This window comes from Athene noctua, chromosome 20 (genome assembly GCF_965140245.1).
Source record: "Athene noctua chromosome 20, bAthNoc1.hap1.1, whole genome shotgun sequence".
In the NCBI taxonomy this organism is placed as follows: domain Eukaryota; kingdom Metazoa; phylum Chordata; class Aves; order Strigiformes; family Strigidae; genus Athene; species Athene noctua.
In genome coordinates, this window is record NC_134056.1 from 3,866,231 (window position 1) to 3,892,572 (window position 26,342).

Here is a 26,342-nt window from a genome sequence, read left to right on the forward strand (position 1 = left end):
AGCTGGCAGTGCAGTGGTGACAATGTCTCACTACAAAAGCTTTGCTTCCATCACGCCTGGCAATTGATGGTCACTTAATCGGTCTCTGCAGCAGGTTCTGGAGCTGAGCGTGACTCCAGATTGGCCAGGGGAAAAAAAAAACAACTATTTTGCCCAGTGATCAATTGTGGGCACACAACGTGTATGCAAAGTGGCTCAGCAAGGTGCCAAGGTTCTGGAGACCAGCAGCAGTATGTGTCCTTTTGTCCATGGCACAGCCTTGAAGGTGGTTCAAATGCTACTTAAACACCAAAAAATAGGGCTTAGGGGAAGTGTCAGTGGATTGTAGGGTTGGGCTGATGCCTGACGTAAGGGTGCTCCCTCCCCTTCTGGTTGCATTGGCCCTTAATTCGTGCACGCACTTGATGTCCTGCTGAAACGTGGGCCAACACATTTTTAGGACCTGTGCATGTACCTTACGGTTGGGTTACGAGTCATTCAGCTGGGCAATGAAGATCAGGAGAGAAGGGAAATAGAAGGTACCGAACCAGACTGTTTCTTACACCAACACTTTTTAGGACAATTCCAATAGGCTCCCCAAATCCTCACCTTTGGGCCGGGTTTCCCGGTGCTTCCCCTAGGGCCTCTTTCCCCACGTGGACCCTTAAAAAGACACATAAAAAAAAGACATTTTTAGCCCTTCTTGCTACCCACAGCACTACACTGTGATCAGGCAAAGCACCCAAGTGCCTGAGCTGCACCGGGTCAATGAGTCGTCCCACCCGCAGCAAGGGGATGGCAGGAGCCTTCAGCCAGATCCTAACCCAGTGAGGACACAAATCAGACCCCACCTTCCCCTGGCCTTGAGAAGCTTTCAAAATGCACAAAAATGAAGAAATGGATCGTTACCGTTGGACCGCGTTGCCCCCTTGGACCTGGTTTGCCAGGTGTCCCCTAGAACGAAAAACGAAGAGGAGTTAACAGCCAGCATCACAAGCTGAGCTCACAGCAGATGAACCTACAACGGAGCCTACTGCACACAAACTGCCCCCCAAACCTCCCCGGTTCTCACCTCCAATGAAAAGGACAACAGCAGATTTACTTTAGTCTCCTGATTCTTATTTTAATTTATAATGATTGGGCAGGTCTGGACAGCAAACCCAACGCTCAGATGACATCTACCATCTGAGGGAAGGAATCTCTTAAGAAAAAAGTATCTCAAGTCCTTTAAAACACCACACAGATGAGGCCACCCACTTGAACCATGCAGTCTCCTAAAAACACCAGAGCTAGCAAAAAAGCTCTTCAACACTGCCACCCCAAACCCTATAATCCCTTTTCCCACTGATCTCTGCCCGTCCCTTCACCCAGCGTGGGGAAGGGCTGGTCCTCGCCCCCGCTGAGAGCAGGGCAGGCTGGCTCACACCGATACACACACACACACACGTGTTGCAAGATCAGTGCTGTTAAATATTTAAGGAATGACAGGAGCAGAGCAGGATTCCTGCTCCGAGCAGTTATTTTACGCCACACAAGCCAATTAAGCTGCCCCACATATTTACAAATCTTTCTTCATCTCTGTGAACTTTGTGCTAAACAAGTAATTTAAGACACTGTTTTGCAGCAGCGACAAAGCAGCAGGCTTATGAGATCTGACAGATGCACTCGGCTTCCTGTAATGGGGGACTGTGATTAATTCTGACAGAAAAAAGACAAGGACGGCTGGGTCCTAAATCTGGCAGAACGTTAAGCTCCGTTACCCTGTGCCTAAAAGAAAAATAATTGCCTAGAGCCTGGTCCCTGAACACGCTATTTTGGCTAGTGTCAAGTTACAAAAAAAAAAAAAAAAAAATTCCAATGGGTTTAACTTTTGTCCTTTGGACCTGCAGTCCATTATTGTTACCAATCACCTGTTAAAGGAAGGAAAAGAAAGATTTGCTTTCTATGTAAGGAACACAGAATGCTTAAAATATCACTTGCCATTTTCTGCCCCAAATCCATCATCTCACAATCCTGCCTTCTCGTATTTGGCGCTCATTAACCAGACGAACATAAAACAGGAGTTGGAAAAACTTTACAATCAACTTTCTTCAAGCTACTAAAATTAGTCCTGCTGAATCCTCCTTGTTCTGCGGCTCCATTTAATAAACCCTGCTGGCATACCTTTTTTTAATTAATAATAAAAATCATTTTAAAGTACTCCAGCTGGTTTTCCTTTAGCTACGGGAGGTTAAATTCAAAGCAGGTGGAGATGAGTGCGTGCCACCTCCCTGCAGGTAGCCCCACACACTCCTCTCCTTCTTCCTCAATTCTATTTTTAAGCAAAATTTTCCCCTGCTTATTGCTATCATTAATCATGCATAGAGCACCATGTACTGTTGCGAAGAATTTATATAGCACTGTAAATGTACACAGACCTATATTTTTCAAACAGGGATACTGAAGGGAAGGCATCTAAATTCAGATTATTTTCTAGGCACCCAAATAAATGGTTGGATTTCGGTACCTCCACGCATCTCCCGGGCTCTGTCAGACTGGGAGAGCAGGGAGATGTATTACCCTGTGCTAATGGTAGAGGCCTATTAGCTCTAAAAATAAGACCACTTATTCACATTTAACTATTGATTTTATGATCAGGGTTTGAAAACACCCAAGCAAGTTCACCCGAGCTCGCCTCTGGCTGTGGGCAGCTGGGTGAGAACAGGGCATGAGGATGAGTACCCCCTCGCCAAAACTATCGTGATTATTTAACAGGTCACACTTGTCCAGAAACACCAAACATCCTTTTTTTTTTTTTTTTTTTTAACCCATTTCTAACTTTGCCAGCCCTTTTGTGCAGCTGAACAGCCAGAAGCTGAAGTTTCAGGTTTGGGGAAATTTAGTGCTGCAGGCTCTGCCAGCACCAAAATTCAGCTGCCTGAGCTGGCAGGATCTGCCAGTACTGCTCTTCTGCCTTTGGTTTTCACCTTTATTTTTAATTATTTAAAGACTTGGAAAGACTACTTGTGTCGCTGAAATAATGAGCTGGAAAGCTAATTTCCATTCCTAGAGGATGAAGATCACAAGAGAAACGTGTGATTCATATTATTATGGACACATAAACAACTGCGTTGAATACCATAATAGTAATATTGCCTAAAAAGAAAAGACAAACAAATGATTTTTGGTGCTTTCAGCTGTAAATTGGGTTGCACAATGCTTATCCACAATGCACTGGAGAAGCAAATCTTCGAAACTCTCTTTCTTGACTATATGTGGACATGCTCATAAAAATAGCAAATTTAGTGGTCTCAGGAGAAACAGAGGGGGATTTATCAAGTCTAACTCAACGAGGCTTAAATTAACTTGATGGTCTCCATTTGGTTTGGTGCAGTGTGATCCCAGCTCAGTCTATTGTTCTATATATAATTGCTTTTCACTTATTTCAAATCGGATACTTGGGAGGAAAAAAAAAAAAAAAAAGAAGATACAAAACCAGTTACTGAAAATCAGTATTTCTGCTATTCTTACAAAATTTTCAAGCTGGGCTCCTTTTACTGAAGGAAAGGTTTGTTCATGAAAATCTCTCTCTCACATACAAATACACTGATAAAACAAGTTCAAGCTGCTGGATTGGGTGTAAAATGGCAGAAAGGGTCCAATCACACAATGGAGAGGAAAAATAAATTACTAAAAAATAAATCAACGTATTTCTATTTGACAGAGGCATGCTCCCTGCCTTGGGGATTGGGGTCCCAGTCCCTGCCCCTGCTCCCCATGAGGCACAAAATCCTCCTCATTTCACCCCAGATTCTTGTCTCCTTCCTTTACACCAGGAGCGTGGGGCTGCTGGCATGGCAGTGCCAGCCCGTCTTGGCCCAGACACACCTCAGCTTCCAGGCCAGGACAACAGGAGCTGCCCCATCTCCTCCCAGGTTGAACTTGAAATGCAAAAAAAAATTTTTTCAATTCCTAAACTAAAGAAATGCGTGGCATTGCCAGGGCAGGGGGTAACTAAGCATCCTCACTACCACCTTCTAAGATCACAAAGCTCATTTAGAAAAAAAGGTGAGAAAACTGATTATTTTTTTGTCTTTTCTTGTTTTATCATTGCTTGGTCCTGAAGCTGGGCCTCTTCCCAGCACGCCTGCTTCATCCTCAATCCCCTTCAGGCTGGACATTGCCAAAATTCAAACAACCTAACCCTTAGCTTTTGTTGGTTTTTTGTTTTCTTTTTTTTTTTTTTCCCCAGCTCATAAACAACCAGCTCCTGGCACCTGCTCAGCTCCCAGAAGGGTTTCCCATCCCAACGGCCTTGCTCTCCATCCCACCAGAATAAAATTAGCAGATGGAGCAACAGGAATGCGGATGCTTGGGGATGCAAAGCAGCACGGCTCTGCCTCGCCGCCGTGTTTTACACTACCCAAAAATCCAGCCCAAGGATTTTATTGTTGTATATTTGATAAGGCGGGTGGTAATTATAGGGCTACAGTGAATTCAAGGCTGCCGTGGCAGCTGCCTTATTCATGGCCTCCCTCCTCCTGCCCGGCCAGAGGGAGGGAGGGAAGGGAGAGGATGCTGAATTTGTAGTTCAGAATGAAATGAAAATTACTCAGTGGAAAAAAAAAAACAACGGGGGGGGTGGATATAAACCAAATTTCAGTGGCATGATATTAATGCAGTGCAAAGTGATTTATATTTTCTGGGCTCCTATCAAACACGTCTGTTAGAAGTCATTTGTATTTAAATGAAGAGTAAAAAGGAAACTAATTCCACTTGCTCTTCTTACTCCCCCTGTTTTGTCCCTGTACCAGAGCTGGTGCAGAAAATGGCTTTATGTTTTTACTCTAAATCCTCAAATTCAAACATGTCTTCCACAAAATAAAAGAATCACCAGTGTATTTAGACAACCCCTACTTGGGAGCAAAGTCTATGGAGGTGGGATAAGAGGTAGAGACAAGTCTGGAGGATGGAGCCCCCAAATTTTAGGGGTGTTTATGAATGTAGAATAGCTCCACTTATTAAAAGGAGGAACTTGTAAGAGTGTTTTCAGCTACGCATTTTGAATTTCAAGTCAGACTGAAGAAGGTTCTTGTTGCTTCTGAACAGATTCACCCATCTCTAATAATTACTGTTAATTAAAAAGCACTTCGTGCCCTGAGCAAAGTCTGACAGAGCGGGAAGGATTCAGGTTCAGAGAAATCTCTTAAAATATCTTGAGGGAAAAATTTCCAGTGTTTAATTGGAAAGCTGCTGTCTGCAGAGCTGACTGTGCTATTACTGGCATCCTCCTCTCCCAACAGCCGGTGCCGGGAGCCTCTCGCCCGTCCTGTGCTCGGGGACCTCATCCCGGGATGCGAGCGGGTGGGGTGACCCCCTCTGGGCAACCCCTTTGTGCAGAATCACCCCGAGCACCAGCCCAGCAGCTGCCCGCCACGGGGCATCGCCCACGTCCTGCCCAAGGACCTTGCTTTGGAGAGGAAGAAAAATCAGCCAAGCAGCTAGACAAAGCGGCTCTTACCCGTGTGCCCTTCTCTCCGTTGGCTCCTGGAAATCCTGGGAAGCCGATTGAGCCCTTGGGGGAAAGAGCAAAGAGAGAGAAAGCTGTTCAAGACACTGAAAGGGGCAGCTCTGTCCCTCCACACCAGGCGCCCGCTGGCCTGGAATAACCCCCAGCGAGCGCCCGCTGACATCTACACCTCCCAACGCTTTTTTTTTTTTTTTTTTTAAACCTTCCTTTAATAAAAACAAAACCAAAGACAGACCCGAAATGACCTCAGAAACTAAATTTCATCCAAAAATAACAAAAATAAAGCTCCATGCCTCGTTCGGAGTCACTGCAAAGGCCCAAGCCCCTGGTTGTGCTGGGCGCCTGGGGAACAGGCAGGCTTTTGTTTTTTAGCTCCTAAGTCACTATGTTGCACATGAAAATTTAACTCCTGGCTTGTTCCTTTCTGATGTGAGCGCCTGGAGAATAGCTGCTTGCTGCTGCTTTTAAAATATGAATTAGCCGAGGAAATGCAAAAAAACCCACCCTACCCCAGATAGAAAATGCAAATTTAAAAATAAACCATCAACACCACAACCAGGAAACTATCTCTTGCAGATAATTATGTCTCCAGTGTTAAACAAGCCTGGATTTTTTTTTTTTTCAAGCAATGAATAATAAAATATGATTCTTTTTTTAAAAAAAAAAAAAAGTTAACGAAAATATAAGTTCCCAAAGCCTCCAGGGTGTGTAAAATCTGGGCTGCAGCCTTAGCCTATGTAGTGGAATTCAGAGTTTTAATTTAAAAAGAACATTTGAAAATGGCCCAAATGAAGGTGGGCGTGTAGATAAGATACAAAGGACGTTTGCAAATCTACAAATGGCAGGTTTATTTTCATTTCAAGGAGACCCTGATTCATTAGCTATTCTCCCCAATTAATTAGTTAACACTAGTGCAGATCTCTGAAGATATAAAACGTAACACAAAGAGAAGGACTATGATGCCTATTGCCGGCATTTTTACCCCTTTATAAATTCGTCCTGCATGGGTGGGGAGGAGGGAGTGTGCAGTGGGAAATGCTGCTGTTCCCCCTCGTCCCATCAGCGGGGGGCTGAGCACCATCAGAGCCCGGCTGGTGTCCCCTGGGCTCCCCGCACCCCCCGCACCCCCCGAGGACTGAACCCACCCGAGTTACCTTTGGGCCCTGCCTGCCCGGGTAGCCGGGCAGTCCTGGCACACCGAGTTTTCCCTGAAACACAAATAAAAGCGTGTTAGTGTGGGCAAGAGAGACCTTGTGAGCAGCTTCAGGTTTGCACCAGCAGGAAGGGGACATGTGAAGTGCAGGGAAGTCAAGAGCAAAGCAGGTATTACACGGGTGGAATAAAGCTGTCGGGGCACTGCCGTCATCCTCTGCCCTCCCTGGGGGAAGCCCAGTGGCTTTGATGCAGACTGGGCACTGTAAATGTGTCAAGGAAACGAGTAGGGAACAGTTATTCTTTGCTACAAGTTTTTTTTTCAACTGGATGCACCTAGAAATTAGACTGGAGTCTACTTTCAATTTCTCCATTTTTTTCCTCTGACCTTTTTCTCAAAACATTGCACCCAAGCAGGTAACACTGAAGAGACCAAGGTCTCAGTGTGCTCAAATCATGCCGCTGCAGTAACCCCATCTCCCCTGGGTCTCCTCTGGTCTCTGTGTTGAACCACTCAGGTCAACCTTCACACAAACCTCCGACAGCTCCTCTTCATCCCTCTGCTCTAAACCGCCCCCCCAGTGCTGGGCACTGCCCTACCACCCACCCAAGACGCCCGAAGAAAAGGGGGGGTTTGCTCTAAAACATCCCTGGGTGATTCCATCCCTGAGACTCACCTTCTCTCCAGCAGGACCAAGAGGACCGGGATCTCCATTGGGGCCAGAGCGACCTTTGGGACCTTCAGGACCATCCTCACCCCGAGGGCCAGGAGGTCCAATTTCCCCCTGTTAATCACAAGACAAGCGTTGACAAGGCAAGCAGGTCCCAGACCCCACGTCTGCTGACAGCAATACCCTCCCGGCTGCAATTAGATACTCCATGGAGCTGCTAATACAACTCTTGGAGAAAGCTGGTCTTCACCAAGAGGCTCAGACGAGACTGCAAATTACAGAACATTATTAGAACACCAAGCTTTCATTCACAGCCTGGTCATTATCTCCCACAACAGCCGTCTTTTCCTGGGGCCCAATTATCCCATCTACATGCATCGCCTCTCCACCAAAACAACCTTCATTAGCTCTGATTGCAACCCACCCTTTTACCCATCTCCCGGTTCCCAAATTGCAGTTTGATGTGCAAGCAAGCCCTGGGAAGTGTTTAATTGAGGGTTGAACCGGGCAACTGGAGAATAAAGACTGGGCTGGAGTTTTTGTGCTGAAAATCATTAGGAAATCTGAGAGCGGAGAAGACCAAGCTATTAACTTGAATTGTTGTGACGCTGCAGGCTTTGGCACACAAAACAACAGTTGTCATTTTGTCACGCAGGGTAACAGGAGATGCTTCCACGCTGCGAACACAGGCAGCTGCCTTCTCGCTCACCAGAGGCTGGGTGGATGCAGATTTATCCGCGAGGCTCTCGAGTACCCCTTGTCCTTTCATTGCTCATCCTAAAGCACAAAGAGCTTGCTTGTGGGAACTAAAGTCATGAGCTTTGTTGGAAGGAGCTTCTGTCTATCTGCCTTTGGCGAGGACAGGAGTCACCTCCCCGAGATGCCACCTTCAAGTCTTGCTTCCTTGATGAGAAGTGGGGGCTGGGGAAGTTCCCAGTTATTTTAAGTGTTCCATTACACAGTTAAACGCCAGAAGAAATAGAGGATTTGATGTCTACTTTTACAAGCCTTCACGCAAGGCATTCATTTTTCCTTTAAACATGGGAGATGAAGGACAGCAGAGCTCTCCTGATCCCCCAGAGGGCTTCAGAGCTGGGGCGGGGGAGATGACACACCAAGCCCCAGGCAACGCATCACTCGGAGAGGGGACAGGACAGCCCCTTGTCCCCAAGGGCTGGGTGTGGAGGACAGACAGACAGACAGACGGGCGGCAGCCACTACCCACATCTGAGTGTGGTCTGAGGTTTCTGGAGGTCTGAGTGTTCCACTGATTTTAAAAGCTTTTGTGACCAGGCAAAGATGTGAGTCTAATATAGCACTGCACCCCTGGCGGCTTTCACAGTGCTGCTTCAGTTTCTATTAGAGGGTGTTCCTGGTAACTTTACGCTTTACGTTGATGGTACAGAAGCACATTAGGCTCAGCAAATAAAGATGTCTACTAGACTCTAAATGTAATATTACAGGGGAAGAGAGATACTGGAAATAAATATATGATACAGCTGGATCAGGCAGCATCCCTAGCAGTCAAAGCAGCAAGGCAGGGTCCTCTATTATCACTCTTTTTTATTTTACCTTCAGGTGGGATTAGCAAATTCAGGGATTTACAACTGTTGTGCTTGAGGTGAACATGGAATTCCTGCGTTCCTGCCTTGAGATCGGACATGCCAGGAGGACTCTGACAGGAGCCCACCTTGCTGCTCTCCCCAAGCCATGTTTGCTTGGTAACACATGGGCTTGAAAGGCAAAGCACTACAAGATCACATTGGTCATAGACTCTTACCCGGTCTCCTTTGATGCCCATATCACCTTTAAAGCCAGGGAAGCCATCTTCACCCTAAATAATGGAGAGGGGAAAAAATAGACGAGGTATATAGATGGAAAAAAAGAAAAAATGCTTCTCTAGCCTCACTGTATGGCCCCTGTCTGCAGAGAACAAGATTTGGTCCCCGCACTGCCCATCACATTGGCTTCTGCAAGTCTTTAGTGTGCACAAACGAGCACGGAAACCCAGCCAGGCTGCGACTGCCGAGGTCCCCAAGGGATCGCAGCGAGTATTCCCTACATCCCATCCTGGCTGCAAGTCAAGACAGCAAATCTGGCCCAATGTGAACACCACCACCTTGCCAGTACTGGGAACCAATTATTTCTGAAATACAAGTGGTTTTATTTTCATGGAGAATGTTTTACACCGTGCTCCGAGGCAACCTCTAGGACAGTGGCAATATTTCTTTCAGCCGAGAAGGTTTAATTGCAGAGCTCAAATCAATAATGTATTTCATCCTACAGCAAATCTCTCCTAGGCAATGAAGACACGGTTCCCAGAAAGACTTTTAAAGTTTGGAAGGTCCCTGACAGGGCTCCCTAGCTAAAACCACCAAGCTTTGCTGCTGAATTGCTGGGGGCAGGAACAAAGGAACATGGATCTGTTTATGGGATGAGGCAAGATTTTTTTCCACCTTTCTCCTTCCTCTGGGAGAAAACAATTGCATCTTTGAGACACGAAGAGATAGCCTGTGTTGACTTTCTTATTGACTTGGATTTCACAAGCTCTGATGACGAGGCTGGGCAGCACATCCCGTACGCTGTTATCCAGCTGTAACACACCACAAACCCTTCAGTTCCACCGAATCACTCAAGCTGCAAATTTTGTCAAGAAAAAAATCATCCTGATGCTGGACCCTGAGCTATCACCACGGCTGCCCCCAGCAAACAGCTCAAAACCTGAACACGTCATGGAGGCTCAATTACTCCCAAGTCCAAGCTAAGATGTGGCAGAACAACACAGCAGGTACCCAGCGTGTGCCTGCTCCAGCAATAAAGAGGTTACACCAAAACTTTGGGTACTCATCTAAGAAAAACCCCTGTGCAGGAGAAAATGCCCCGGGGAGCATCCTGAGGGACCAGCCTGCAAAAATGCTCAGAGGCTGTAGAAAATAAATCCAAATGCAGTGTCAACTCACCTTTTCACCTTTGGTGCCTTTCAATCCACGAACACCATCTGCTCCCTTGCAGAAGATAAAACAAGATGTTACAAGGGCATAGGCAAGCGCAAGAGTGAAGAATCATTAGTCACAGTGATTTTTGCTTCCTCTGATGTTGACGATGGTATCTCTGCAAACTGTGATGCTCCTAAACATATTGCTAATCAAGTATCAGCTGCTGACATCTGACTTTTGGGTTACCAGCGAGTACTTTACAGTCACAAACCTCTGCCGACTTGATTTGACAGGTGGGGTAGGTGGTCTCTGCCCATTCCCTGCCCAGGAATTACGTTTCTAGGGATAAAACTATGAAAAGTTTTCTGCATATATTTAAAAAAAAAAAATTTCCACAAATGCCTTGCCAGCACGCTGAGCTCACTCAAGTATTCACAGAAAAAACAGCGCTCAGGCTCTGCAGGGACACTTGGGAAGTGAATCCATGTAAAAATCTCTGAGCACATAGCCAGAGATTTCCGTGCTGCTCCGCAGCGGGAAGCAGCACCGTGTCTAACATCCCCAAAGGTTAAGCTTGGCTCTTTTTTTACCATATTTCTCACCTCTGTGCATGCACAATCTTTTTTAAAGTACATTTAGGCAACAAAAGGCAGAAAAAACCCCAGGAACACAACTGACATGGGCATTTGTGACCTGGTGCAGAAGTCCTCCAAAGCTTCACCAAGGCAGTCAGTCCATGGTGTTCAGCCTGGAGGTGCTGGGTGTGGTCAGGATCTGGCCCCTGTATTACCACCAGCCCAAGCCTGTTGGACCCCCTGCATCCCATCTATTCTGCCTCTTAGGATAAAACATCACCCTCATCATCTACACCAGCTGCACTGTGCAACGCAACTCTTACAATAAAAGACAAAAGCCTTTTTTTTTTTTTTTTTTTAAGAGTGATATTTTGCTTGGGTTATTTTTTTTTTTCTCTTCCTTTTAGAATGTCAAGAAAAAGTGTAATTAAAAGTACATCAAAATTTGTGCAGCAGGACAGGGTAAAGCAAGGCAAGACCTGAAAGTTATTAATAGATTTAAATGAGACACATTTTTATCTGAACTGGAGGATCCCGCAGTTAACAGAACGTTGCTTGTAGGAAGCAAAACCTTGTGCCTGTGTGGTGCATGACACACTTTCTCTAGATCACTCTAATGTGGAACAGTTCCACTTTAGTGGTAAACACAACAACAAACCATTCCCTAATGGACCACTACATCTCAATCTGCAACCTTGCAAGAAATGAGATGAAAGCTTGCTACGGCTAAATACATCCCGCTTAAGTTCTGAAGGCAGAACAGCAAATAGGTTTCTGCTACTAAAAAAATGTACAAGGAGGGTTTAAGAGGGCTTAAACCTCACCTATAGTCAGTACCCAAGCCGTGCTAGCACAGGTCCCTGCAGGATGCATCTGCACCTGAATTAATACATCTTGATGGGCAGAACAGCTTGAGCTGAACGGGGGAAAAAAACTACCCACTGCCTTCTTATCAGCATGCAAGTGCTACAGGCAGCAGGAGCGAGGAAAGAGCTGGAATTCAGTCTAGTGAAAAAGCACATTGCCGAGATGCACAAGCTTCGTCTAACAAGGTTTTGGATCAGGGGCATGAAAAGCTTGCTTTGTTTTAGTAATAGGCTATTTTGTTTTATTAACAAGCCTTATTAAAGCCTTCACATTCTGGCTGAGATTTACTTTGGTTGTAAACTGGAAACGATTGGAAAGGGACTGAGCCTTGCTCACGAAGAATTAAAAGAGAAATCTCTCCAAAGCACTGAACAATGCTGAGAGGGGCTATTGGAGAGCAGGGGACTTGCAATCCTCACGGCCTGTGAGAAGATGCTGGACCAAGGGTCGCTTGAGCAGTAAATTCGGTTGGTTACTGAGGTGGCCCTCAGTGCCCTGGGAGGGCATCTGGGCCTACTGGCAGTGTCCATCTCCAGCCCAAGCCAGAGAACTCAAATTGAACAAGCAATACCACGGACACAGTTTCTGCATCCTCGTTACCTTGACTCCACGTGGTCCTGGATAACCGATGGGGCCCTGAGGACCTGGCGGACCCTGGGGTGAAAAAAATGCAAACAGAAAAAACCTCATCAAAAATCAACACAAAGGTGCAACAGCAAGGAGAATGTGTGGAAGACAAATATCCCAGACATCTGGCTGCTTCAGACCAGGTGGAAATGGCAGTGGCCAACTGAAAATAATTCAAAATAGTGCAGTGCTACAGAAACATCACCTCGAGCAGGTGCACTGGGCAGAGCCAACAGCAAAAGTCCATATGACAGGGAAGGGGGAAGAGAAAAGGCAGCAACAACTTGTTAGAAAGGGGATTTATACATAGGATTGGTGATTCGTGTTCTGGATTAAAGAAAAGAACAAGTTCTCCGAGAGAGGAAGATGATGTTCTGTTGTCTCCCCCCTTGCAAACCATCCTGGTTTTGCAGTAACGCAGCAGAGCTTGTGCTGCTGCTGATCACAGAGAGGAGTTATTGCTTGAGGCACGAGCCTGGGGGTGACATCCTCTGGCCTCGGCTGTGTGGGAGAGGAGATGCTCACAAAGCTCCTTTCTGGCACCAAGAGCTGCAAATCCCCAGGAACACCGTGAGCTGTGCTGGACACGGTGCCCAACACACACCCTGCAAAAACCCTCCTTCCCACCCGCACTGCCATGCTGTCTTATGCCTAAAAATAAATCATGTTCTTTATTGAACCCAGTTGTCTTTTATTTTGCTCAATTACCTCAACAAATACCCTTCCACTTCTCCCAGCCCAACACAATTTTTTGCAGCCTGGCAGCCAGACGAAGCCAACGGGTCCACCAGAATCCCAGATCTGACATGAGTGTTGGCTGGAAGAGACCTGCACCACCAGCACTGCTCCGAAATCACCTCCCTGACATCTGCTACACACCTCCCAGCATGGGGAGCACCAGCACATCCACTTCTTGGCTTCCCTCATTCTGCAGAGGCCAACGTTTGAGTTTTGGGCCCCATGTGACACCAGCTGAGCAAACGGCCGTGGCCGTGGGTTGTGCTCCATGCAGCACCCAACAAGGCTCGAGCTGACATCCATCAAACCGGGCTGTGGTCTAATCAAAGACTTTTGACAAATGTAATGTTTTTCAACTGAAGGGGACATACTGGGAATGCAGATGGTAAATCTCCCGGACAGATGGATGACTGTATAATTCAAGGACTCTAGCCTCCAGCAATATTCTCAAATATATTGTTAAAGAGGGAGGGGGGGAGGACGAAAAAGGAAGACCAGGAATATGAAAAGTTATTTTCTGCATTCCCTGTGCCACGGAGGATATTTATTTGTGTCTGATTAAGAGAAGGCTTCCCTTCACAGTTTCAGTTTTCATGTCCGCTGGGCTATGGGGTGCTGCTTGCCAGGAAAGCTGGGAGGAGTTGAGAAAAAAACAGCCCAAGCACCAGGAAAGAATCCCAAGCTGATGAAAGCTGGGCTTGGCTTTCAAATTTCAACAGGGTTTGCTTCTTGCCGCCTCCACTGACCCCATCCAGTGACCTCCTGGCCATCCCCAGAGCCCCACGGAGATCTGTCTCCATCCAGCTACCACAACCTTCCCCTTAGCAGCGGTAAGGATCTTGTTGACACCCACCTGACTCCCCTTCTCTCCAGGAGGACCTTCTTTGCCAGGGTGACCCTATTAAAAAAAAGAGACAAAGGAAACAGGGAAATGGGTTTAGTACACACCTAATGCTTCTGGAGCCAACAAGCCTGCTCAGGCAGCTGTGATTTATTTGTAAGGGAACAGCAGCTCTCCAGGAAGCTCGTACTGATACAAGGAGCCTCCCTGAAGCCAGCTTGCAAGAGTAAGCTTTCCCCAAAAGGAAGAGACCTGCATCTGGGTCTTTGCTGGTATTCTACCTGGTTATTTTACACTTTTACTCTTCACCACCTTTCAGCAGAGAAGCACAAACCATTTTGCAATATTCTTCACATATTAGAACACCTCAGTGAGTTCAACAGCAAGCAGCGTATAAATTTTGCAGATAGCAAAACAGATAAAATGAACCCCGTGTGTTAGTAAACTTGTGAAGGTCACAAGATGTCCAGACTGGTCAGAGACCCTCAATAATCTCCCAATTTCTAGGGTCCATTACAAGATCTCATGACAAATGCTCAGCTAACCTGCATCCCCATGAAACGCTGTCTGCCTGGACACTGGCCAGCATTCCTCTTGGGATTTGATGCTGAATAACTCAACATCCAAAGGTTTCCAACACACTCTCATTCACAGCTTTTAGAAGCCTTTTGCTGGGATTGCAGTCAGTAGAAAACAAAAGTGTGAACTGCCTCTGATATAGCTTGGAGCATTAGTGAAAAACAGGGGAAATCCATGAAAGTAGTTTTTAGCGTTGATTTCCCTGCTGTCAGAACACAAGTGGAGCCAGGATGGAACATGACTTTTTGGTTGGCAATGTCTGTACAGATGCAATAGCCTCCACAAGGGCACTCACCGCACACCCAGGGACCTTTTATTTTATAGAGACGATGAAAGCACATCCAGCTGCTCTACAGCCACTAAGTCCTTCTGCACTCAATGATTTCTCTACTTATGAACTCTCCTCTAAATACACAAATGACTTCCTATCAATTTAACAAGGACAACCATAAGAGTATTTTCCATCCCCAGTCTTCAGAATGGGAATGTCAGACAAGCCGGATTTTATAAAACAAGCTGGTTTAATAAAGAAACAAAACTGACAGCTGTCATTTTTACATCAACAAAATGTAGGAGAAAACACAGTATGAATTTGTCCTGTGAGTTTAAATAGCACCAAAAGCATCAACGCACGAAGGGGATCAAATAGTCGTGCTTGCCTTCAGCTCCGAAGAGCCCTCTGCACCGCAGGGGAGGCAAAATGGAAACACAGCAAGATTTCAAAAGCCTTCGTCCACTCTGCACTAAATCATCACCATTTTCAAAATGCCCATCTCCATTACTGCTACTAAGAGCAAAAAATTGATGAGCAGCTTGGTTGGCTTTACAGTGAGATGCTTCAGGCCCTCAGGGATTTCCAGCTATCGTCCAAAACTAATTTCTATAAAGAGAACACGGGTGGGTTTTTGTCCTTGGAAAGAGTAAGCCATATGCTCCCAAACCTACAAACTGTCTGCAAACTACAGGGCTACCTGTAGCAAAGGACCTGTGTCCGTGCACACCCACACGTGCTCAGTTTGCAGGTTTTATACAGCCTTCAGTCTGCATAAAAATAGATCTGGCGTCTTCTCCAGCTGAACTTCCCTGGAGGCTGCTGCAGGAATTTCACATCAAAAGCTACAGCTTTAGAGATGTTCTGGGCTTTGCTTTAGCTGCTCTGTTGACTCAGCTAACAATTGTACGAATGTTCAAAATGCCCTCTGTAGGAATGATAATCCCAGGGTGGGAAATGTAATTTTTTTTTTTTTTTTTTTTTTTGCCATGTTCTGCATTTGCATTAATGGAAAGTAACTATTTTACATTTGTCACTCTTAAAACCAGGTGCCTCTGAGGTGTGTAAAAATGAGAACAGGTTTAAAGGCCAGAGATTTTTAAGATCAATTTCTAGAGCAAGGAGCAAATTATGTTTAAAGTAGGATTAGGAAGAAGCTGCAAGAATACAACATTGACAGGCAATTTCAACCTGTTCTTATCACCGTTCTGCAGCGGTGCCCAGGAGCCCCGAGCAGGATGAGGACCACCCTGTGCTAGTGCTGTGGTACGCATCAACACACACGGAGCCCATCCCCACCTCCATGAGCTGCCGGCCCACGTAAAACTGAGAGGAGAAACAGGAGGAGGGAAAAGAGACCCAAAGAGATGGTGAGAAGCACCTAGCGCTGCGCTGCGAGGCCAAGCAAAGCTTGGAGCAGGGACTCAAAACCCTTCAACCCAGTCAAAACATGGGCAGGGTGAACCTGACCTTGGCGGCTCATGCTTCACAAGCCCGTGGTGCACCCCGGGGAGGATGGGTGCAGGATCAAGCCCCACAGCCCCGGTGCCAAGCACAGACCCAGGAGAGGATGACTTACCGGAGGACCATCTGCACCAGGCATGCCAGGAAGACCAGGTTTGCCCAGCGGCCCCTAAAAACAAACAGAAAACCAACAGCTGCAACGGTGGGAGTCTCCAGAGCATCAGAGGATGGGGCTTTTCCAACACATTTCTTGCTTTTCCTAACTGTAAAAGGCGGCAGAGACGCGAGTCTGTTGGAAAAGCTGCCGTGACTTGTAGGGAGTCTGCTTATTTCCGTGGGCAGTGTTGTTCCAGCATCCCGGGATGCTGTGGTGTTAGTGCCAGCACCTCACACATTCCCCCAGCAACGGGAGCTCAACGGGAGAACGGGCACGAGGCATCAAGCTTCTGTCCCGTCGAAAGAGCACGATGCTGCACACGTGCATGAGCACACGTTGGAGGATATAAAACTGTGGGGCTCACTGGATCAAGAAATGCCCGTTCTTTGGTGACAAATGGCAAAGGAAGAGTGGAGCTGCCCCAACTGACTTGTGCTTGCTGCTTTAACACCACTCAGTGATCACCTTTTTAATTAAGCAACCCCCTGATTTCTCACACCACGGAGGAGTGCCACCGCTGCTGCTGCGAGTGTGTGACTCAGCACTGAAACCCGAGAGCTCTTTATCTGGCAGAACTGTTAATGTGCTCCTTTGCAGGAGAATTATTGATAATTTGAGCCCACCCCACGCTGCCAACACAAGCAGGGGATTCTCCTGGTGCACACGCCGGGATGCAGCTCAACGGGAGCTGAGCAAACACCCGCAGAGTTACTGCTCTGTAGGCAAAACTGTTCCCCTTGTTTAAATCCTGATGGTCCCAGGTCTGCCTGGGGGGAACTGAGGCCAGCACCTACCCCACGTCAACAGCAGTGGAAAATCCGAGAGAGCTGGCACAGGCAGGGAGGAGGCAGAGGGAGGGGATCTCAGCTGAGCAAGCCAAATCTACAGGCTCTTCCCATTACCATCCCGCTCAGACTTCCAGGCATTTAGCCCACAGAAAAAGACAATTTTCAGTCCTCTCCTAATGTTTTACCATAGGCTGCTTTCAAAATGTTTCTCTTAAGAGGGGAAATGAATGCAAATATTATGAATTAGAGGTAAACCGTGCTTTCTTGTCTCTTCTGTCTGGAATGAGAGGCATTAGAATTTCACAGACACGGCTGCAAACAGATGTTGCATATGGGGCAAAGGAGCAGCTGAAGTAGCAAATGCATATTAATGGCAACAGTTGTCTTAGGTCAGAGCTGCAGTATTTAAACGTACTTTCTCTCCGGGGGGACCAATCGCGCCTTGTGGACCTGGAAGACCCTGTGAAAAGAAAAAAAGACTTGGGTCATTAAGGAACAAGTTATTCCTTCCAATGCATTTTGGCAGTGCCTCAGCTGAGCATCATTCTAGTGCCTGTGACGGCTGGGGATTTCCCCAGTTCCATTCATTCTCAAAAATGTCTTGTGAGAGACTATAAAATTTCATTTTTGCACGGCATGCCTCCTCTGGAGAGCTGCACCGCTCCTCTGTGTGCAGCCAGGCTCATCCCCGGGTTGGAAACAGAGATGCTCCGAAGAGCAAGACTTGCTGAGAGCCGTGGAGAGGGCTGACAGGAAGGCTTGGACATCTGTATTACCCACCTGGCTCCAGAGCAACTGGACCGTGGGATGCTAAAAATCAGCCACGAGCCACAAGATGTGGCTCGGCTGACAAAGAGACTGCTTGGACCTGGGTTTGGCTTTGCATTGTGGCAGCAAAAGCCAGCTGAGAACCGGGGTGGACTGAAACTGGGAGCATTTTCAGGAGGATTTTGGGTCAGTGATGTATCGTCAAGACAATTCCCAGCAAATCTCCTTATTGCTGGTCCCACCTCTGGTGGGTTCAAAATTATCATTCCTTTTTCCTATCCACGGAAAAGGAGTTTTCCTCTTACCTGAGCACCTGGGTTACCCTGCTGTCCTGGGGGACCCGGCTCACCTTGAGGACCCTGCGAGGAGACAAGGGCAGAGCTGAAGGCAGGAGAGGTGAGAGCGGAGCTGGTGCTTCCCCAGGCAAAGCGGGTCCTGCCCCCTGCACAGCCCTGCACCCTCTCACAGCACCCGAACACCCTCTAACCCACCACTGGTAACTGGGAGCTCCTTGGAAAGGGAAACAGCTTCTCTCCGCTGTGGGATAGGGAGGGGTTAAGTTATTTCGGGGCACACTCGCTCCTCTTCATGGACATGCAGCCCAAGTGAGCTGAGCAGGGCTTTAACATAACCCAGCTTTGCATCGGCTCTTCTGCATGGAGTCCACTTCATCCCATTTGTACGAAGTATGAGGCACATAAAAGATTTTTTTCCTCACCGTTAAATTACTGTATTTTGATATTCATTAGAACAGCACACATCTTGATGAAAATATTTGATCTTTCATGGGGAAATAATGTGTAATTCCATCAGAAATTATAATAAATTAACATCCATTTGCTGTAGGAGATACTCTGTGGTTTTCACAGGCTCCGATAGGAATCTAGACCAGGCTAAAAAGCAATTAGCAAATCTAATTTAATAGAGTACATTTTACATTACCCTCTATATAATATCTGAACTGCCTGTAAAATTTAGAGTGAAAACTTACCACATTCCCCTTGGGACCTGTTTGTCCGTCCATACCAGCCACACCCTGAGAAAGGATTTAAAAAACAGCACTAAGAAAACATCTAGTTATTTTGCACCACAAAAGCAGAGAAACTGCCATAAAAATAACAGAACATCAGGAGGCCCTTTGGACCGTGTGAAAAGGGAACAATTTTCTACAGGTGTTTAGTAAAGCAGCCAACTCGACGAATCCAGTTTACACTTTAAAAAGTCATTTCACTGTTCTCCCCACGGGTTTAACCTGCCCGTGAGGCAGAATCAGCACCAGGTTGAGCAAATCCTGGCTTAGGACCACGCCTGGATTGCCCCCGACGGCGAGCAGGAGTGGAGTACCAAATGAAAAGGAAAAACTGGGCAAAAGACCTCGCTCGGGATGCGAATGCTTCGTTCAACAAGGCAGAGGGTGACGGCAATGCCAAAATGAGGATTTAACCCCAAAAGGCAACTGGGGTCAAACACACCCTGAGCATCTTCAATAGGGGGGTAACATGGTACGTGGTCAACTGGAGATGTTCTGCTGGGGGTTCTCCCACAGTTTGTTTTCTCTGGAGGGGCAACTTATCTAAGTGGAACAGCATACTTGGGCAACACGAGATGGTTTTGGAGCAGATTCCCCACCCCTCATTAAATTTCAGCAGGACCAGGAGCTCAAAGTGAAGATGTCTCCACATCCCAGGAGGGGTTAAGGGCTTTGCAACGCTCACCATTAAACACTGACCCCTTTAGCTCTAGCAGCAGCCCAGGTTTTGGTTTTTTAAGTTCTGGGACTTCAGCGAGCAGCAGTGATTTACAGAGAGAGCCCCTGCATCAGCACTTCCAGCAGCACATGACAGATAAGTTGACTGTCTCCTGAATAAAAAACGGCACCGTTCTGTCCTCGGCTTTCATCCGAAATATGAACAAACTGCTTTAAAGTCTCACCAGCCCTCAGGCAAAAGTTAATAGCAAAGCCACTGTGTTAATAACTCTCATTCTTCCCTTTCAGCCTGAGCGAGGCATTAATATTTACTCAGGTGGGCCAAATCTTGAGCTGCCATGAATGGACGTGATGCCACTGAAAATAGGGGAGAATACGGACTTTCAGCTGTAACTTTTTTTTTTTTGAATACCACTTCTTTTCACCACACAGATGTATAAAATCATGCAGCTGTATTATCTGCTTGAATGACAAATGGGGACAGGGTATTTTGCCCAGAAAGCTCAGCTGCCTGCCTGAGGAGGGCAGCAGCCCCGGGAACTCACCGGTGGCCCCGGAGGTCCCGGTGGCCCCTTCGGTCCCAGGAGTCCTCGGGGTCCCTGTTGGGGGAAACAAATGGGGTTAGAGTTCCTAGGGCCCCCCCGGGCTGCCACGAGCGTGGAGCAGGGTGAGCTCATGCACAGCTGAGCATCGCTCTGCCCAGGGAAGCATCGGGGCTGGCACGGCAACGACTGTGCTGGTTTTGCAGTAACAGCAGTTTTCTTGGTTTACAAACTGGTAAGAGAAATCCTGTGTGCACATATCCTTGAATGATAAAGATAAATAATACAGGCGCAGACATTTATTCTTTGGGTTGGAAGAAGGCCCACTTAAACCAACTTTTTTTTTTATTAATTTAATCATATTCCTGGATTACCCTGTAATTGCACACAATGATGCAAAACATTTTGCAAGCCAAGTCATTCTAGCTGGGGAGTATTATGAAGAACAACCTGATACCACTAATGGATTATTAGGGTTAGCATTTCAAAATCGTTACAGGTTTCATTTTTTATCATTGGCAATCTATACATCTCAGCAAGGCTGGAGAAGGTTTTTCAGCCTGCAGCATAAATGTGCATTTTCAAAGGCATTTGGTTCTTAAACCTTAATCAGTCAGGACTCCTAATATCACAGTGTTTTCTTTCCATTTCTAGCTTTCTCACCAGATTTAACCTCGCATCGTCTTCAGGAAAATTGGTAGGATTGGAACATCACATTGAATAAGCAGAGTAATGGCTGGAGAATTGCATTCGTTCAATAGGAAACTTTGCAAACCTCACACCAGCACCTTGAACCTTCAGGTGTGTTTGTAGTAAAAGAAAAGGGATGGAGTCTCGTGTGCACTCAGCTGCAGATCTGCAAGCTCACATTTTAAATGGTGGTCCTTTCTTAAATTAGGGACCACAGGGGAGCTCTGGGTATTTCCAAGGATGGTGCTCGTTCACCGTCACGGAGGAAAATTGGTTTTGATTGATGGGCAGTTTTATCTGTCTGCCCAAATATTATATGTCCCTTTTTATGATGCAGAGAGGACAGAGGAATTAAAAATGAAATGTTACAGGATAAAACAGGAAACATTAAGCAAGTGTCTGATCTTGGAGACTGTGGGGATTTTGATTGTGCAGAAAACCCGCGTTTTGCAGCAAAAACTGGATGCATCAACCAAGCGATCTGTCCCAGCCACTGGAGACCTTCACAGGGTAAAGCCTTGCACGCTGAGCCCCAGGCAGAGCAGAAACTCTTGTCTGCATCAACCGGAGAGGGGAATTGGAAGGAAGTGGAGCAGGATGAAGGGAAACAAATTTTGAAGCCCCACCACTGGTTTCAGTTGTCATTAAATTTGGAAAGAACCTCTTTTGGCCCAGGGCAGAGAAAACCATGCAGATTTAGGGTGTATGTATTTATGACAAAATGTTTCCTGTAATGCAGTTTAAACCTTCACTCCGGCTATCACAGATATTTTTCCTCATGTTGCTGAAATAAGAATAAACTTCCCTGCATGCATTATCATCATTTAAGTTCCTCTTTTGTTACTGTGTTACCTGAGCACATAAATGCTTTTAAGAAGTTAATAACCCATAAGTTATTGCTTAGACATGTGCTAAGGAGATAGCTGAGTTGATTAATCCTTCCCAGAAGTTAATCAGACATCTCGTCTATAATTTAGTTCCAGTGAGTCCTTAAATGCCAACTCTTCCCTTTTTCACATGAAGTGTGTCCAACAGTTCTCATCAATTACTCTCAGGCCACCACGCTGGGCCTTAGAACAACAAAATAAGACAATTTGAAAGCAAAGCCGATAGTAAATGATAGATAATGTTCTTTTCATAACAAAGGAAATGCATTTTGGATTAAACAAACAGCCAACAACTGTACTACATACAAAAATCTACAGACAGCCAGAAGCAGAGTTTACCATTGCCAGTAAAGCAAAAAATACTTAGTATTGGGGAAAAAAATGCTTTCAGAGTCACAAATTGACAACCCAACTGTTTCTTTTTGGTGGGATACTCCCCGAAAGCATTGCTTTGGACTGGTCGGGAGGTTTTTGTTCAACACCATTAGCATCTCTTTTTAACCTTATCAAAACTAGGAACTCCCTCCTTCGCTAGCCCGGGTGCAGCTGCCCTGGTGTTCGCAGCATGTGGAGACCCAAACACTGACAAACTCTGCAGATTTATGAAACTTTGTGCACTGTGAACAGAATATTGACCCCGCTGAAGTGAGTGCGAAAGTCCTCTTGAGCTGAATCCTGCCAGGATTTCATCTTGAGATTTAAGAGGGATCACTCCCACTGCACAAAACTAAGCAGGCAGACGAGGGAACTGCATGGCTAATTGCTGCCACTGCCCGTGCAATAGCAGGCAAAACCATTTCTCACTGGAGTTTGGTATGAACGCTCCTGAAGGCTGTATTTCACACATGCCATTCATCATTTCTACCCTAGCCTACTTACCTGAATCCTAAATAACACTTCAGAAAGAAATGTACACGCAGGAAAGGTATGAGACCAATCTAAGCTAAGCTCCACATTTAAAATTACAAGGTTTGAAGTCCAAATGCTATCCAGGGAGCTGTCAAAATCAATAAGGACTTTGCTCATTAGAAGAATAAACACAAAAAGTCAACCAAACAAAAAAGCCCACAAAACATCTTTGTCTTCTTGGTAGCCCTCTTGGTGGGAAAACAGAGTTGTTACAGCAAAGGTAACTCTCGAAACTGTTCACACAGATGTTCAAGCAGGAGAAACTCAGTCCCTGCAGGACCTCAGAGGTCTTGCTTAGCACCAGAAGAGCTGCCCCACAGGACCCCTAAACCACAGTTATCCCATCAAGACTTTGACCAAAGCTGCTGTACATCAAGCCAGAGGAGGAGATACTCACAGGTTCTCCCGGCAGACCTCTGGGTCCAACTTCTCCATCGTCTCCCTGCTCAGCAGCAAAGGCACAGAGAGAAGAGGAAACAAGAGACAGAACAAGCCAGTTATATTTCCATCACATCACAGGTGTTTCGTTCTTGTTCAATAATAACCACACAGAAAACGAGCTTCGTTGGAGTAATCATAGAATCGTTTAGGCTGGAAAAATTCTTTAAAATCATTGAGCCGTTAATCCAACACAGCCAATTCCAGCACTAAACCGTGTCCCTAAGTGCCACATCTACACGTCTTTTAAATACCTCCAGGGATGGTGACTCAAGCCCTTCCCTGGACAGCCTGTTCCAATGCTTGACAACCCTTTCAGTGAAGAAATTTTTCCTAATATCCAATATAAACCTCCCCTGGAGCAACTTGAGGCCATTTCTTCTTGCCCTATTGCTTGTTACTTGGGAGAAGAAGACTCTCACCTCGCTACAACCTCCTTTCAAGTAGTTGTAGAGAGTGATTGGTCTCCCCTGAATCTTCTTTTCTCCACGTTAAACACCCCCAGTTCCCTCAGCCTCTCCTCATAGGACTTGTGCTCTAGACCCTTCACCAGCTTCGCTGCCCTTCTCTGGACACGAGATAATGAAAGAGTAGCTGTGCATAAGGAAGACCTCATCAACCTGGAGACTAATACTGCGTGTGCAGAATTTACCAAGGGTTAGAAATGCTGTAAGGGTACTTCAACATTCATGTTGAGGTTTATAAAGATGGATTTTGTTAATATACAAGATATTGTAGAAACAATTCAGGGCACGCAAGTCAATAACTACATGATGTAGTATCAAAGTGAATGGGAAGCCAGCATGGGAGTGCTGCCCCAGGAACCTGATTTAGACACATCAGCCCATGGGGTCCTCAGATAAACCAGAAGCAGCCACGGGGTAACTGCTCACCCCTCCACTCCCATCTCCTGCTGATGCCCCACTGATCCCCCAGAAGTATTAGATGATGCTTCCCCTGAATTCCTTTTAAATCACCCAAAACATGAGGCTCTTTCTCAGGAGATCAATCCCAGCAGCCAGCCCTTGTAAACCCTCCTCTTCTGCTGATAAAATTCATGTTCTCCCCAGTTATGCCCCCTGAGCTTCTCCCCACACACCCTGAATGGTTTCTTTTTCTCTCTAGGATTCAAGTTCTCCAGACACTCGTTCTTCCACCACAAGACACAGGTGTGGTCTTTCCAATTTAAAAGCACTTTACAGCTGCAACTAATTAATCCCCACAACCTCACGGTGAGGAAGGTGTTATTAACCTCTGTTTTACAGAGGAAACCAATAGCCAAAGGTGGAAAGAAATCATGGAGGGGAATTAGAGCCTGGGAAATCCATACTCGCTCCTCACAGCTACGGATTCAGCATTTTCAATCTCTCCTCTTAAACCAGCCCTTCTAGACATGTAATCATTTAGTCTGAGTTTTGCTGAAGGCCTTCGACTATTGACTAAACAGTGTGGAAGGAGAAGTGAAAAATTTGATCTTTAATTCCCACATCTGTCCGGAATTTCTATTCCCCAAGTCTTGCTGCAATTTCTTGGATCTTAGAAAAACAGAAGTGATAGTTTGCACACCTAGAGGATGAACGTTTTCCTTGTGTTATTTTTTTAACAAAGACTGAGTTTTCTGACTAGATCCTCAAAACCAAATTCTTTTCACTTTTATTCCCACCCCCTTGCTCTGTTTCCCTCTTGCCATGGTGACCCGCAGCATCCCCAGGACACAGGGACGAGGTGCTGCTGCTGCCAAATGGCAGCAGGCGACCTACTGGTGCTGGCTGCTCTTGCCACGTCTCTGGCTGATATTGCATCTGCTTCTTGTTTACGGGAGTTAATTCTGAATTCAAAGGACTGTCGAATCCAGAGATAGACTTACCCTCTCCCCATCCTCTCCAGGTGCCCCTGGGGGTCCATGAGGGCCTGGCTCACCCTATAAAGAAAGAGCAGAAAAGCTTAAGAGAAGGCAGAGATTCTCTGGCAATAGAAAACATGAGGTAACATTGAGAAACGAAGCAACAGACTTGTCTTTTTCTGTCTGCGCCATGTGCTGAAGGTACCCATACCCTCGCAGTTCCCATCTCTGTGCTCTCTGAAGCTGCAGCCCTTCTCCATCTGCTCAGGACCACGCATGGGCTCCAGCACTGACAGACTAACGTCCTCCAGGGTCTAGAGCTCACGGGACTGACTGGGGACACCTTGGCAGGGGTTTGGGAACACAGCAGAGGCACTGTACCTCCTTCAGGAGAGGGACTCGGGCTCTGCAGGTGGTTATTGCTTTACCCAAGGCATGCTATTCCACTTCTGGCTGATTAAGCATCTCAGGCACCGTCTTCCCTTTCCTGTGTAGCTTGTAATCACGATGCAATCTCTGCTGTTCAAACACTCCCTTGCTTTATAAAGCAATGGCTGCACTCTCTAGGGAGGGCAGGCACGAACAGCCTGCCAAAATAACCGTCGTCTTGCGTTTTTTTCCCCATTGTTTAATTATGCAGAGAAGAATCCCATTATAATTTCTGGCAATTTCCATCCACAACTGCACTGTCTGAAAGCAGATTTGCTTCTTGCTTTATTTTTCAGTCTGCGTTTTATTAAGGCAATTTTTTTTTCCCTCCCTCCTTTCAAATTTCAAGCAGTCCCAGAAGGATCTTGCAGCTTCCTGGGATGTGAATGGTGTGCCTGGGAGGGATGCTGTGACACCCTGCGATGCTCTTACGGGACACTCATCTTCTCCTAATTGCACCACTGTAGCTTGTCCCCAGCAATAGCTGCCCTCCCCCAGGACCTCCCAGACACCTCCTCCTGCCAAGGTTTCCTTACAGACCGTGGCCAGAAGACAAGTGGAAGATAACTTACTCTATTTCCCTTCTCACCAGGCAAACCAGCCAAGCCATCAAATCCTCGGTCGCCCTAAAAGAAAAACCAGTTTAGTACACATTTCCACCTGCTGTTGAATATCTTTCCAATTTGTTTCCCTTCTGTGTCAAGGAGGGATCGATTTTCTTCTTCAGACATTCAGCCTTCGCCTCCCATCAGACCAGTGATGATTTCAAAGTTATAGATTAAAAAAAGAAAAAAGCTCAAAGTCATTTTACCTCCTCCCTCTTCCCTCAGCACCTATGGTTTTAAATGTATTTTTGTGTGGATTTCAGAGCTTCTCTGGGTGACTCCTCTATGATCTAAAGCATCTCGCTTCTGGACAGGTTCTTCTAGTCCATTTATTTATTAATTCCATGGAATTACAAATGACAGTCCACT

The 26,342-nt window shown here is 46.3% G+C and overlaps 1 protein-coding gene across 3 annotated transcripts in view; it reads right to left on the bottom strand.

The window, feature by feature from the left end:
* Positions 1-26,342, bottom strand: part of COL5A1 (collagen type V alpha 1 chain) — a 158,941-nt gene that overhangs the window by 32,488 nt on the left and 100,111 nt on the right. For all 3 annotated transcript variants that reach the window (XM_074923446.1, XM_074923445.1, XM_074923444.1), the window contains exons 18-34: positions 25,941-25,994; positions 24,964-25,017; positions 23,056-23,100; positions 20,176-20,229; positions 18,914-18,958; positions 18,228-18,281; positions 17,570-17,614; positions 16,325-16,378; positions 13,908-13,952; positions 12,290-12,343; positions 10,272-10,316; positions 9,092-9,145; positions 7,318-7,425; positions 6,643-6,696; positions 5,480-5,533; positions 889-933; positions 589-642 (exon numbers count right to left, since the gene is read on the bottom strand). In XM_074923446.1, the coding sequence (XP_074779547.1) occupies positions 589-642; positions 889-933; positions 5,480-5,533; positions 6,643-6,696; positions 7,318-7,425; positions 9,092-9,145; positions 10,272-10,316; positions 12,290-12,343; positions 13,908-13,952; positions 16,325-16,378; positions 17,570-17,614; positions 18,228-18,281; positions 18,914-18,958; positions 20,176-20,229; positions 23,056-23,100; positions 24,964-25,017; positions 25,941-25,994 (918 nt within the window). The remainder of the gene's footprint in view (positions 1-588; positions 643-888; positions 934-5,479; positions 5,534-6,642; positions 6,697-7,317; positions 7,426-9,091; positions 9,146-10,271; positions 10,317-12,289; positions 12,344-13,907; positions 13,953-16,324; positions 16,379-17,569; positions 17,615-18,227; positions 18,282-18,913; positions 18,959-20,175; positions 20,230-23,055; positions 23,101-24,963; positions 25,018-25,940; positions 25,995-26,342) is intronic.